The sequence below is a fragment of the Cricetulus griseus genome, chromosome 8 (assembly GCF_003668045.3).
Source record: "Cricetulus griseus strain 17A/GY chromosome 8, alternate assembly CriGri-PICRH-1.0, whole genome shotgun sequence".
NCBI lineage: Eukaryota > Metazoa > Chordata > Mammalia > Rodentia > Cricetidae > Cricetulus > Cricetulus griseus.
The window spans coordinates 93,434,738-93,449,069 of NC_048601.1; the positions used below are offsets into that span (position 1 = coordinate 93,434,738).

The 14,332-nt window shown below is 40.2% G+C and overlaps 1 protein-coding gene across 8 annotated transcripts in view; it reads left to right on the forward strand.

Annotated features, from left to right (window-relative positions):
* Positions 1-14,332, forward strand: part of Lmbr1 (limb development membrane protein 1) — a 135,048-nt gene that overhangs the window by 37,059 nt on the left and 83,657 nt on the right. For all 8 annotated transcript variants that reach the window (XR_004770972.1, XR_004770973.1, XM_027428644.2 and 5 more), the window contains one exon: positions 6,882-6,985. Coding sequence is in view for 6 of the 8 variants with exons in the window: in XM_027428644.2 (XP_027284445.1) it covers positions 6,882-6,985 (104 nt within the window). In the remaining 2 variants the exon portion in view is untranslated. The remainder of the gene's footprint in view (positions 1-6,881; positions 6,986-14,332) is intronic.

Sequence of the window (14,332 nt, forward strand, 5' to 3'; positions counted from 1 at the left end):
GTGACAGAGTTGAAGTCCTTTCAAGGTCATAGCAGCTGAGAGGTACAAACTATGGTAGTCAGACGTAAAGTGCTTCTCTCTCAGGTAACTGCTGTAAAGACTGGTAGACTGGCTCCTTTAAATCACAGATAGGGCAAATACCTTATTCTTAGCCAAGACAGTATAGTGCACTAGGTACATAGAATTTATCTAATGTGTTGTGTTCTTAAAATTGAATTGAAAAGTTTTTTGGTGTGTGCTTGCTTGTATATTTGTGTGGGCACATGTTTACATGTGGAGGTCAGAGGTCAACTTCAGGTGTTATTATTACTCAGAGTTTTTAATTGGCTTGAATCTCACCAGGTAGGCTAAGGTTGCTGCTGGCCAGTAAGCCTGGGGATCCACTCACATCCACCCCTCCAGCTCTAGGATTATAAGCATATTTCACACCACCTGGATTTTTAAATGGGTGCTGGGGATTCAACTCAGGTCCTCATGCTTGCAGAACAAGCACTTTGCCAAGTGAGCTGTCCCCTCAGCCTCTTGAAATTGAATTTCCAAAAAATGTTCCTGCAGTTTAAAGGTGTTTTAGGAAGGCTGTGTGTATGTGTGTGTGCCCGTATGTATATTACTGGAAAGGTAACTATAGTATTGCTTTGTTCTGTTTAATAGGCTTAATGATCATGGGCTCAGTTAAGCACTTTGTTTTATGCCAGTGGACAGAATTAATGGGCTAATTTGTCTAATATGTCCTGAATAAAATGTTACAAAACTGATGTGTTCTTTTGGTAGATAAAAATGAAATTAATTGATGATGCCCTTCTTACCCATAATATTAAGTTTGAGAGGCATAGAGTAGTGGAGAGAGAAAGGAACCTATGGTCAAGTTCCAGGTGTGACATGGTGATGTTGGGAATTTGTGTGTGAGGGGGATTTATTGAAACTCTTTAAACAAAAAACAAATTTGCTTTTGAGTGAGATAATTTTCTTCTTCAAATTTCTGTTTCTATGCTGTTTTTGGAGTTAATGTAAATATTTTACTTTTGGATTCTCACAAGTGGTTCATCTCTTTTGTATAAAGATTTTATTGAGACAGTGATCTTTGTTTAGCCCATTACAAACAAGAGAAGCTGTCTTTTCATTTTAAAGCATTTCTTTGTCTTGAGAAGATAGAAAGTGTGAATCTTTTCTAAGTGGTCTTCTTTCCCAAGAATGAATACCAGTAGCAGGTATTGGATAGTGCCATAGGACCTTTAATCTATACCTGGTACCACATAAAGAAGTGGCTTGCAGGATCATAGACTTAAATATAAACTGTAAAACCACAACAGGCACAGAGCAAACTGGAGAGTCTCAGTGACTCTGGGCTGCACCTCTGTTTTTCAGGTAATATCTGGATCAAGGTCAGGAAAAAGTTCATAAATTTGGCTTTGTTAAATTTGGTAAACTGTTCTTTACTTTGAAAAACAACCCACGGATGGGGAAAGAGCACCTGCAGATCTGATACCTGTTAAAGGATTTGTTTTTCAGGGCATGCGAAGAACTTCCCTTTGGTGGTGGGAATGGGAAATATATCCAATTTGTAAAACGTTTTGTCAGTTTCCTGAAATGTCAAACACACAGCTCCTATCCTCTGCCATCCTCTGCTGCACACTTACCCAAAGCGAAAGCCTGTGTCCATTGCAAAGTTTGAACATGCATAGTTAATGATAGATTCATTTGTAATAACCACAAGGTGGGAGCAACTGAGATGACATCTACCGGTGGGGCAATTCAGTAAGAGTTTGGTGTGTTCTGTGCTATGGACACAGATCACAGTGACAGAAACCAGACAGAAAATAAAAATGATTGTAGAAAACCTGTTTTTTTTTGAAGTATAGGATCAGTGGTCGGCTGGGTGAGTGAGGTGATAAAGAGAGGGCAGGAGGCACAGATTCTGTGAGGGTTTGTGGAAATGTGTGGAGCAATATTGTGTTTGTGGGTATAGAGTCAACACTTGCCAAGTGGTACACTTTGTGCATTAGTTGGATTCATGTGCTCTAACAGCATCTGGGGTTGGTGCTTTAGAAAGGTCTGCCCTATAGTTCTGGCAGTCAGGAATATGGGACTCCTCATGAAGGTCCTGTTCCTGATCCTCGCCCACCAGAGAGTGGTTAGTTATGGTCAGAACATACCAGGCTAATGGTGCGTTTTTACAATGACTTTCTGTAAGAACAAGGATGTACTTCCCATGAATTAGTCCTTCACATTGCTCTCTAGAATCTAATCATCTTCCGGGAGGCCCTGGCTTTTAAAGATTCCACCATTTCAAAATTGCTACACTGGCTACCAGGCTTCCCAGTCTTGGGCATGTGGGGAGGTACACTCAAACCGAAACTGAGCCAAGCTCAGGGGGGCTATTAAGATGAACTTTTATTTTTGTATACAAAAAATTTTTGTATATTGTGGTTTTCTTCATTTTATACTAACAATTAAAATTTAACTCTAAGGATGAAGCTGGGGACTTGAATGATGAAGAGCAATGTGATGCATTACAAAGCTTGCTGTGGGAATTTCTCATTGTAAAATTGCAGACATGGGGCTGGAGATGGCTCAGTGGCTAAGAGCACTTGGTACCCTGTTAGAGGAGCCACGTTTCATTCCCAGCATCCACGTGTTGGCCTCACAACCACTTGTAACTGAAGTTCTTAGGGACCCATGTCCTTTTTTGGTCTCTGAGGATTCCTGCATATATGTGGTACACATATACAGGCTCACATGCATGCTCATAAATAAGAAAAATTGCAGATATGTGGAATGAGTATGAGAAGTTTTAGGAAATTGAATTTATTTTGCCCAAAGGTATCTCAACAAATTAGTAAGTGTAGTATTTTCTGGCTTCCGATTTGACTTTTCTTTCTTTTTTTTTCTTTCAGATTTGCATTAAAAAATGAACTATTTTACTAATTTTAAAATTTAAACATTTGAAAAATGTTGTATATAACTGTTTTGTCTGCATGTTTGTCTATGTACCATATGTGTGCCTGTTCCCATGGAGGCTGGTACCAATGGAGGCCAGAAGAGGGTATTGGATTCCTTAGAACTGGAGTTACGGATGGTTATGAGCCACCATATGGGTGATGGGTATTGAACCTGGGTTCTCTGAAAGAGCAGCAAATGCTCTTAACTGCTGAGCCATCTTTACAGCCCTGACCTGGCATTTCTGAACCTGAAGTTTATTGTAGACCAAGAGCCCTTGTTGAAGGATTGGGTGCCGCCCCATGTTGCTACAATAGGCTTTTAACAGATGCAGGTAGTTTCTTAAAAAACAAACAAACAAACAAACAAACAAAAAACAAAACAACCTTTTCTGAAAGGGCATATGCCATCTAATTGCATTAAAACTGTTTCCTCTAAGTTGAGTATGATCCTTGACACATGGCATCTTTATAATACAGGTTATTTAAATTGCTGTTTCTCTGTTTCCCACCATACCTAAAATTACATATTAACATTAGGTGTGTCTCAAGGATGTAATAATTTATATAATAGGAATTACTGCCCTATCTCATATATCTGGAAGGCCTTAAAGAAAATAATGTTGAACACCCAAAAAAGGGACCAGAGACCACACACAAAAGCTTATGGGCTGGACCCGACAGCACAGCTTTGATCCAGGCCCATTTCTTCTTTTCAGATACAGTTCCTGAAAAATTGTGTCTCGAAACCTTCACTCAGAGCAGGTCAGGGGTGGGTATACTGTGGATAGACACATGTAGATTGCTAGTAATGAAAACCAGGAGTTGATCCACCTCAGTGGAGTGAGAGGAAAAGAAACGGGAAAGGAAAAGGCAGAGAGTGGTGAGCCTAGCATGCTAGGAGCTAACAGTCCTGCAAATTAGTTGCTTCTGGGGAAGATGGTTAATAAAAGCAGAAAAGCATGAAGTACTTGTTCCTGGAGGCATTGGTCCGGTTGTCAGCCATGCCTTATTTCATTTAATGTTAACAATGGCCATACTAATGTCATCAAAGCCTCAGGTGAGGAACCTGGAACCTGGCAAGGTTGCCATAGGCAAGTCTGTGATTTAGGTGTGTGCATTTAGTTCTCCCTCATTCTACATGCTTTTCCTGGTGACTGTAATTAGAGCTCATAAGTAAAGAAAAGAATAAAGTTTATTTTTCTTTTTTGAGGCAATTTCCCCTAAGTTATCTGTGTTGGCCTTGAGCTTGTGATCCCTAGTGGTTTTCCTGGTTGGCCTCCCTAGTATATGGGGTTAGAGGTGTGTTTGGCATTAACTTTTTAAGGGTCAGAACATATATAAGTATTTTAAAGCAATTTTTACTTTACCAAGTTCAAATTAGTTTTCCACTATTTGATGTGCATGAGACCCTGGGTTCCAATCCCAGCACCATTAACCAGGTGTGGTGGTGGTGGTGGTATATGCCTTTAATCCCAGCACTCAGGAGGTGGAGGCAGGGGGATCAAGAGTCATCTTAGCTACATAGAGAGTTCAAGACCACCTTGGGATACATGTGATGTGGTCTCAAAAAAAGAAAAGAAAAATATATTAAGATATTAATTTCTAACTATTTTTGATCTTGAAAAGATTAAACATGTATAATACATATGTTAAATCTAGTTTTCTGGATAAGAAACTATGAATTGATGTTATTAATTATCTTATGTACTAAAATAAATTAATGTCTTTAGGTAAGTGATACAAGAGTGTTTAGGAGTTTAACTCCTTGTCTTCCACACTGTCCTAGGAGCAGGGTGACTGCACACACATGTTAACACATGCCATAGCAGTGGGAGTTTGAATTGAACTGCAGGCACTGGTATAACTTTTAGCTTCGACTCCATTTTAAAGATTGCAGCCATCATTTTGAAGGTCAATTTTTTTTTAAATTTATTTATTAGTTCTAGTTAGGGAACAAGCTTGTTTCAAGTCCCTTCTCTCTCTCCCTCCCCTCACCCCCATCCCTCCTCCCCCACCCCCAGCCTACCCCCACCCCATCCACCCACCACTCCCCAGGCAGGGTAGGGCCCTCAACGGGGGCTCTGCAAAGTCCACCAAATCTTCCTGTGCTGGTCCTGGGCCCTTCCCCATGTGTCCAGGGCCAGAGTGTAACCCTTCACGTGGGATGGGCTCTCAAAGTCCTGAAGGTCAATTTTGAATTTTATTTTTTTTCCTATAAAAATAGATGTTGGGCTAAACACTTTGCCAATGACATACTTAAAATTGTCACTTTCTGAATATACTTATTTTCATTGCCATTTATTATGGCATAACATGACCAGAAGGGAAATGGCTCTGTGAGCCTTTTCTTTCCTACTTGGAATAGTTTGCTAGAACTCCTATGATGTGGTTTTCAGGGTTCCAGGTAGTCTGCCTTGATACTCATATGTTCTGCAGCTTGGCAAGTGACCGCTTTCACTGCAGTGCTGTGGTCAGCAGTGCTGCCTGCTCAGGGACTCCTGTGCTTAGAAACGAGTTCATAGAAGGTCTACAAGGCATTTAGAGCAGTGCTGGGTTCGTGGGATCCAGGAAGTGTTGTTTTCCTCTAGGCTGTGTTCTGAGACTTAATGGGTTTTGTATATGAAACGCTTGGTGTGGACCTGGTTATCTGCTGAATGGTAAGCGGATGCTAGTCAGTGACTCTAATTTAAATGTTTAGTGCTGATATGTCTAAAGATCTGTGTCTTAAACATGATATGTACTCACTCATATGTGGACCTGCTTTATGGTACATAGTAGTGACCATGCTTTATCAGAGCTGTTTTTAATGATGTTGCTCAGAATGGTTTCCGCCCAGATGATGACTGAGAAGCTAATTAAAAAAAAAAAAATGGTGCCAAGTACAAGAGTAACAGAACTGTGCTGTTTTCTGGGATTTTGTTTTTTACTTTGTTGTTGTTGTTGTTTGTTTTTGTTTGTTTTTTGTTTTTTTAAAATGGAGTGTGCTGGATGTCTCTACAATTTTGTTCAAATGACTGCAGAACCTGGAAAAGCTGTTGCTGCTATTGATGCATAACATATTGCCATTATTGCTCTTTTTATATAAATATATATATATATATATGTATATATATATATATATATATATATATATATATATAAGCTAATTGAAACTCAAATATGTGATGAATCCACGGTGTTTCAGTGAGTGCTCACCTGTGCATGCAAATTTGATTTCATCTTTAGTAAGTAGTAAAGTTATATGCTTGCAAAAAAAAAATAAGTGACACACTGGAATACAAATGTCACCTAGAAATGATGAACTTATGGGGGAACAGAGAGCAGAATTGTGGCTATTAGGCTTCATTGTGGGTCTTTTAACAATGGGGAAATAATTGGTTTAAGGATATAAAACTGCAGTTGGACAAGAGGCATGGACTCTCTGAAGTCTTGAGGTCTACTGAGAGCATGATAAATATGGTTGATAACAATATGCTATATTTTAAAAGTTGTGAGATAGTATACTTTAAGTGTTCTCAAAACAAAAATGATGAATATATGTGATATAACATGTTAATTGGTTTAATTTAGCCATGCTATTGTGAACATACTGTATTCTGTATCATAATTGTGCATGACTTTATTTATGAGCTAAATAAATGAATGAAAAAAAAAGATCTGTGTCTTTGGATCTCTGTATATATGAGATCCTTGGTTCATTTACTTGGGGGAGTGAGGAAAAGTAGCTAGTTTTTATATTGGCTTTCCCCAGTAGGTACAAATCACAGATAAAAAATGTTTAAAGTAAGTATATAATTATTTTCTAATTGCCAAGTATAGTTATTTCAAATAGGTGTTGATTTTTATTATTATAAATATAGATCTTAATGAGCATCACAATTTAGTGAACTTTGAAACAACGTGTCAATGTCTAACCTGTTTTTCTTATTGCCATCTTTATAGGTTTGTGGAATCTTGCTTCTTTATTTTCCAACCTTTGTTTATTTGTCTTGATGCCCTTTGCCTTTTTCTTTCTGGAATCAGAAGGCTTTGCGGGCCTGAAGAAGGTAAGTAAATTGAGTTTGGATTAAATTTGTTAAATGATGAATTAAATATCACTCATATTAACCTAGAAGTTGGTTTAAACAAGTAGTTGAATTACTAAATAATTGTTGTTAATAATATTAATAACATTGCACAGTGCGTTGCCTGTGTACTCAGCAGAAGGTACATTTGTGGTGCATACCCTTCTGGAGGAGTGTCTCCTGTGGAACTGATAGCCTGACATAACAGCTAAAAGGCCTTCAGGAGGCCTCATCTACTTTAGAGCCTGATAGGATGTATCTAAATTACATCTTTTAAAAAATTGTGTGCATTGGTGTTTTGCCTGCAGTCGGTGTGAGGGTGTCAGGTCTTGGAGGAGTAACAGACAGTTGTGAGCTGTCATGTGGGTGCTGGGACTTGAATCCTGGTCCTCTGGAAGAGTAGTCAAGTGTAGTGCTCTTAACCACGGAGCCGTCTCTCCAGCCCCTAAAGTACTCTCGATGTGAAAGCTATTCCACATCTCATATTGTCAGGATAGTAACACATTATAAAATCAAATGCTCTACAGCAGGTAGACCCCCATAATACTGAGAATGGCTCATCCGACATGAATATGGAAGACCTGGCAGTGAACATACTGGGAAGCTTTTTAAGAACATATGAAAACATACTATGACTCTATAGGATGGGATGACTGATTCTGACTTTGAATAGAGTGTCCAGCCATAAACTTTGGAATATAATGAAAAGAGTTAAGTAAATACTTGAAAGAGTGACATAGTGTTACAACTGAGGTACCTTACACCTTTCTGATTTCACTTCTCTTCCTGTTGCAATATATGGAGTGAATGGTGCTGACCTATCTTATCAGCATCACACAGGAAGTTGTAAAGTGTATGGATTATTTTTTATTTTACATAACTTGCCTGATGCAATTTTTGGTAAGTGACACGTGTGTGTGTGTGTGTGTGTGTGTGTGTGTGTGTGTGTGTGTGTGTGTGTGTGTGTATGTATGTATGTATGTATGTATGTGTGTTTGCCTGTATTCATGCAGGTACACGTAGGTACACGTAGAGGACAGTGATCAAAATTAGGTGTCTTTCTCAGTTTCCTTTCACCATATTTTTTTGAGACTGGGCCTTTGATGAATCTAGAGCTCAATAACTTAGCTCAGATGGTTGTCCAATGAGCTCCAAGGATCTGCCTGTCTCTGCCTCCCTAGCACTGGAATTATAGACACACTACTGTACCAGCTTTTACATGAGTGCTAGGGATTTGAGCTGAGGTCCTCATACTTACATGGCAAATACTGAGCCCCATCCTTAGCCCCCTCACATAACTTTACAAAGTATAGAATGCTTCATGAATTTGTGTGCCATCCTTGCCCAGGGATATGCTGATAACTCTGCTGTTTCAGTTTTAATTGAGCTGTCAAAGGAGTGCTGTTTATGTGGGGTCTTGGGAATGAGATTGTTTAACACTTGATAGTCTGAGCGACACAGGGGAAGGGCCACTGAGAGGTCAAGTGCTTTTGTGGACTGACCTTGGTGTTACTTCAGATGTGAACACTCTGCTACTGAAAACTCTCAGCTGACTTCTTATTTAATAAATGTACTGGGATGAGGATCAGTTGTGTTTTGCTATTAAGCTTCACCTTGATAAAACTGGCTTTTTAAATGTTGGAATTATTTTCTATCTTTATGTGTTCAGATTGACAGTGAAAATTATGTAATAGGAAAGAATTACTTTGTTTTAATTTAGAAAGCTACTGTTGCTGGGTGTGGTGACATACAGCTTTAGTTCTATTACTTGAGAGGCAAGAATCAGGTGGATCTCTGAGTTTGAGGACAGCCTGGTCTACAGAGTGAGTTCCAGGATAACCAGGGCCACACAGAGAAACCCTGTCTTGAGAAAACCAACCAACCAACCAACCAACCAACCAAAAAAGAAAGCTGTTTTATTATTTATAGTTTCTTGAGGGAATTATATAAGGTCTTATCACTGATTTATAGTTAAAACTGAGGCCTGAATGTATTAAATACTATTAAATTGTCTAAAGACCCCATGTATAAAATAGCAGTGGCATGACATCTGACACTCCCAAAGGGCACTGTTCTCTCTGTAGTCCCACACTGGAAAGCACAAGGAAGCTAGCAAGAAAGAGGAGATGGCCAAAGACAGAATGTGTAAAGGGAAGACAAGAGGACCAAGAGATGCTGGCAGCAGAGGAGCTATGCTGTTAGAGGGTGTGAGGAAAGGGGAGGCATCACCTGAAGCCTGAGGCCAGAGGGCTTCTAGAATATTTGTAGAATGCACAGCCTTACAGAGTACTCCAGAGAATGGACAGCCTGATGGGGAGGCCTCTGGAGACTCTGCAGATGTCAGTGTTTGTGGAAGTTTGGAGCTAGAGTTTTTCCTAGATATTTGTCTGTTCATCAGAAATTTAGTAAGCAGCTCTAAGTATGAGTTAGTGTGCCCTTAAAGGAGCTTTCTGGGGCTGCTTATGAAGAGCTTAGACTCTGCATTCAAGGGACAGACAGTGTGTGTGTGGTGAAATCAGCAATGCACACAAATAAGCCATAGCTAACAGGAGTGGTGTCTTGATCTTGGGGCAAGCACAGAGGAGGCGGCCAGCTGGGATGGGACTGAGCCTTGAGGGTGAGCAGGACTTGTAAGAGGGACTTTCAAGGCTTCGCCTGTGGTCTTGAGTTCTGATTGAATTGATGCTAGAAGTGCTAGAAGATGGGGAGCAGTTGGGAACACAGGGAGCCTCAGGGTAAGGTCCTGGAGGCTTCAGCTCTGGCAGGTAGTTTAGATTTTATGCTGTAGAAAATAGGAAGCAGGAAAGAGGTTTTCTGGAGGGTTTCTACAACCACCATTTCATTTAAGTATAGCTATTAGTCTGCATTTCAGTGTTTCTCTTTTGTCATCAAGGAAAGGAATACCCTGGAGCACATATGTCACCCAATGCCAAGCACTGCTGGGGAGGGGGTCATGCAGGCAGCAGTGTACAGTTGTGTAAGCAGAGATGTGTAGACTCACTGAAACCACTTGCTGTATGCACAGTTCCCCCTCTTCCTAATCCTGCCTGTGTGTTAGTAATAACTAAACGCAAACAATAGGTGTAACTATTGTTTCACTGTTATTCTTGTTTGGTGTTCCAGGAATATTTGCTCAGTTCACACTCCTTATGAAGATATAGTTGTTAACTAGGTAGACCATGACTTAAAGCAGCTTGTGATTTGGATAGTCCTTACCTCTACCCTGTCAGCCAGGAAAGGGACTCAGATACAGCTTGTGAGACATAATTAACATCCTCTGAAATTAAGACCTGTTGGCAAAACCGAGAAACATCACATCTGTGCTCATCCTCTTAGACCAGTAGTTCCCAACCTTTCTAATTCTGTGACCCTTTAGTATAGTTTCTCATGTTGTGGTGAGCCCCATCCATAAGTTATTTTCCTTATTACTTCATAATTATAATTTTTCTACTGGTTATGGATCACAATATAAATATGTGTGTTTTCACATGGTCTTAGGTTACCCGTGTGAAAGGGTCATTTGGCCTTCAAAGGGTTGCAACCCTTAGGCTGAGAACTACCGTCTTAGACCTCACATCAGCAGATAGACCCAAGCGACAAGTATGACATCTCACATCTACATTTGTGCAGCTCTTGCTGTTATTAATTTTTACTTCTAAATTTTCTATGGCTAAAGAAATACTTGTCCTAAACATGTATTTAACCGTGTTTGTCCCTCAAAACCCTTCAAGGGTCACCATTGCCTTTCTTCATCTTTGATGGGACTGAAGTGTTGAATGGACTGAAGTGTTGAATGTGTGAACAAGACAGTCAGTACCATCAAATAAGCAGATTCCCAGCCACAAGGGATTTAAAAAGAGACCAGTAGGTAAAGACCAGCAGCTAGAGGCCAGGATGTAGAGGCCAAGGTGACTATCATTGATCTGACTTAGGAAGCAAGAGGATGAATAGGTGTTGTAGAAACCAATATAAATAGTTTCTTAATGCTGAGGATGGAAAGAGATGCTGTGGCTTGGAGATGGAGTGGTCTGGGAGACCTGGTTACATTGGCACAGCCAGGAGAAGGGGGCTATGAGGGTTAGGGTGAAGTCAGACTGCTGACTGAGTGAGTTCATCTGAACTATAGATTCTCTTTCTGTATGCTTGGCACAGTGGTAACATTTACTCTGCTGTATTATTTCATTTGTTTGTCTTTTGAAACAAGTTCTCCCTATGCAACCTTGGCTGGCCTGAGCTCAGAGAGATCTACCTGCCTCTAGCTTCTGAGTGTTGTGATTAAAGGCATGTGCTACCACATCTGGCTCTCCACTGTATCATTTTGATGACTGAATGAGGTAATTTATGTAAATACACACAGACTAGGACTTATTACAAATTTTTTCTTTATTTCAAAACCATTTGTACTTCCTCAGATCTGAATATTTACAAGGGAAATATCGAGGAGATGGCCCTAAGAAAATAGCAACTTATGTTTCATAGTAAGAAAATAGATAGGGCCTGGCAAGATGATTCAGTGAGCAAAGGTGCCTGCTGTCAAGACTGATGACTAGAGTTCAGTCCCCAGGACCATACGGTAGAAGGAGAGAACTGACTTCTGCAAGTTGTCCTTTGACCCTACATGTGCAGTGTCGCACAGGTGCCCCCTGACAAACAGGCAAATAGATAAATTCAATTAAAAATAAAAGAGAGATGAAAGGCCCCGAAAGGACATGGCCAGCCCTCTGGACTTAAATGTGCTGTTTTACTTAGCACAGTGATTTAATTAAGAAGTATGTAGTCTGTAAATGACTCGGCTAATGAGTGTGCTTCTCGAAAGCAGAGGCCAGCCCTGAGTAATGACACATTATCAGGTGGTCTAATATCCCAAATTATTTTCTGCACTTTGAAGTAGAGAGGGTAGAAGCAAGGCAAGTCAGTTTTAGTATTAGGAGTAACATCCTTTGACAAAAAGCCACTGGAAGGTAAGGTGTATTACAGAGCCTAGTAGAAATTTTTAGAAAGTTTTCATATTAAGTGAGCAATAATATTTTAAAGTGCTTATGGTTTTTTTTTTGTTAGTTTGTTTCAAAATCAGTTACAGAAAAGCTCAAAGGCTGTTGGCATTGCGCAGTAAATGTCCCTGTAGTGTCTTGAAATCTAGTGTGACAAGATTTGACTCCTGGGGATTATGTGCACAGGTCCTCGGTGTTTCTCAGTCAGGGACCATCCATATAGCTTATGAGACTACATCAGAGCAGTGAACTTCATCATCAGGCTGCTTCTCATGCTGTCATTGATCACAGTCATCAAAGTGTTGATGAAGCTGGCTAATGAGTACATGTAGTTATATATGCTCCTGCACCACTGTTTGCTGCTTGACTTCATTGGGCTTATGTGTTTCTGGCTGGTCCTTGAGAAAGGGTAGAAGCTTTCTTAGTGTGAATGTACCCAGTGATTTGAGTCATGACAGACTTACAGTCTAGCTAGTTCCCTTTCCCTTTCCCTTGTGGCCACCTTCCTGGGCTGTTTTACTGAGTCTACATCTGGCATATTCTCTAAGTGGCACATGGCCCCCCGTGCATCCATGGGTTCCCCTGGGCAATCGATTTTAAAACAGCTCCTTGCATGTTGTGCAGAGATGCGGAAATTGGCCACTGGCTGCAGGGTGGATGCAGAGCTTGAGCTGAAGATCTAGTGAAGCAGAGTTCTTTCCTTAGTTTCTAATTAAACAGCTATGTTAATTCACACAGGACCTTTTAGGGCTGGGGGCTGGCCAATCCTCTAAGAGCTGTCAGTAGCCTTTCTTCTCTTTTCTTACACTGGGGAGAGTTACTATTTTAATAGGGCCATCTCCTTACTGTTTCTTTTATGAATTCTCAAGTCTAAGAGAGCATAGTTTTGAAAAGTGATTTTTTTTTTTTTTGGAAGAAGCCTGCTTTTGTTTTAGGTGTTTAACTTCCTCCTGCAGTGAGGTTTTGTAGGTAGAGACTGTTTTGCAGCCACTAACTTGCACTACCTTAGGCATTGGGACATGTGCATTTGAACCTGATTCTGTGCTTGAATCATAATTCAGCTCTGATAGGAAATGCCCATGTTGAGTTTGTTTTGACCTCATTCGTTGGTATGAGAGAGTCAGTGGTTCATAGGGATTGGAATCATCTTGGGGCAGACTATACTGCTGTGACTATCGCCTTTGGTCACTGACTTAGTGTTTTCTTCATCTCCTGCTCAGAAAGGACCTCTTGGTCATTGGCCATTACTCCAGGTGATGTTTTCTGATTTCATAAAGAACTACAGAGATTAACCCACTGACTAGTGTTTAAATGAGAGGAATATATCTGATTCTTTTTGTATGTTACCATCATATTTTGAATTAAAACCTTGTAAAGACACAATTAACTTAAAGTGGGGGAAAAGATCTCACCATATGATTGTTTTGTAAGTATAATGTAAATATCATGACAGATTAATTCATAAGCCCAGGACTTTTCTGGTAGCAGATTTATATTGCCCTTTACTTTAATGCCTATCTTTAAACTTAACATAACGACAGCAACATCCTGACCAATTATCCAAACCATCCAGCCATCCTAGAGTGTCCAGAACCTCACACATGATCTGTAGGATTAAGAGGTTAGCTCCTGTAACTTCAAACAAAGTGCTTTCATAATAAAAGTAAAATGCACAAAATCTGAGGTCACTTCCTCTCTTAATTAGTTGCCCTGGCCAGGTGGAGGCGAAGCGATCTGTGCTGGGCTGGGGCTGTCCATAAAGCCAAGCAACATGACAGCACAATAGAGGAGGAACAAAGATCGTTTTAATATGTTTCTATCCTGTGTCACAGTTTGAGATTGCCCTGGTTTATGTCGCTTTTGGCAAACTTACATAAAAGTGACCTTGTACTGTATTTTATGACCAGATGACTTTTCCCCTCAGTGGCTAATTTGTCTCAGGCCTCCATCTTAAAGAGAAGTGAGTAGGAAGTCCAGCCTGGGACTCCACGAGCTTTCATTGCATTCTTTCATTATTTTTGCTCGTTTTTTTTGCCACTGATGATCCATAAATTGTTGGAAATGAGCGACTAAGGAAGTGCTGCTTAGTGTTAGTGGCAAATGCGCATACTCAGCCTGCTTCTGCTGGGGAGAGGAAGTCACAGACAAGAGGAAGGCTCCTGCTGGGAACCTTGCAAGGAAATTTGACTTGGGCATGTTTTGATCTTGGCATTTATTACAGAAAATGAAGTCATATCTCACTAACTGTTGCTATGTGTTAATTTGATTCTCCCAACACCTGCAAGAAAAAAGATTTAGTCATGTATTAATCAGAACTCTTTGCCCTCCCCCACTTGGG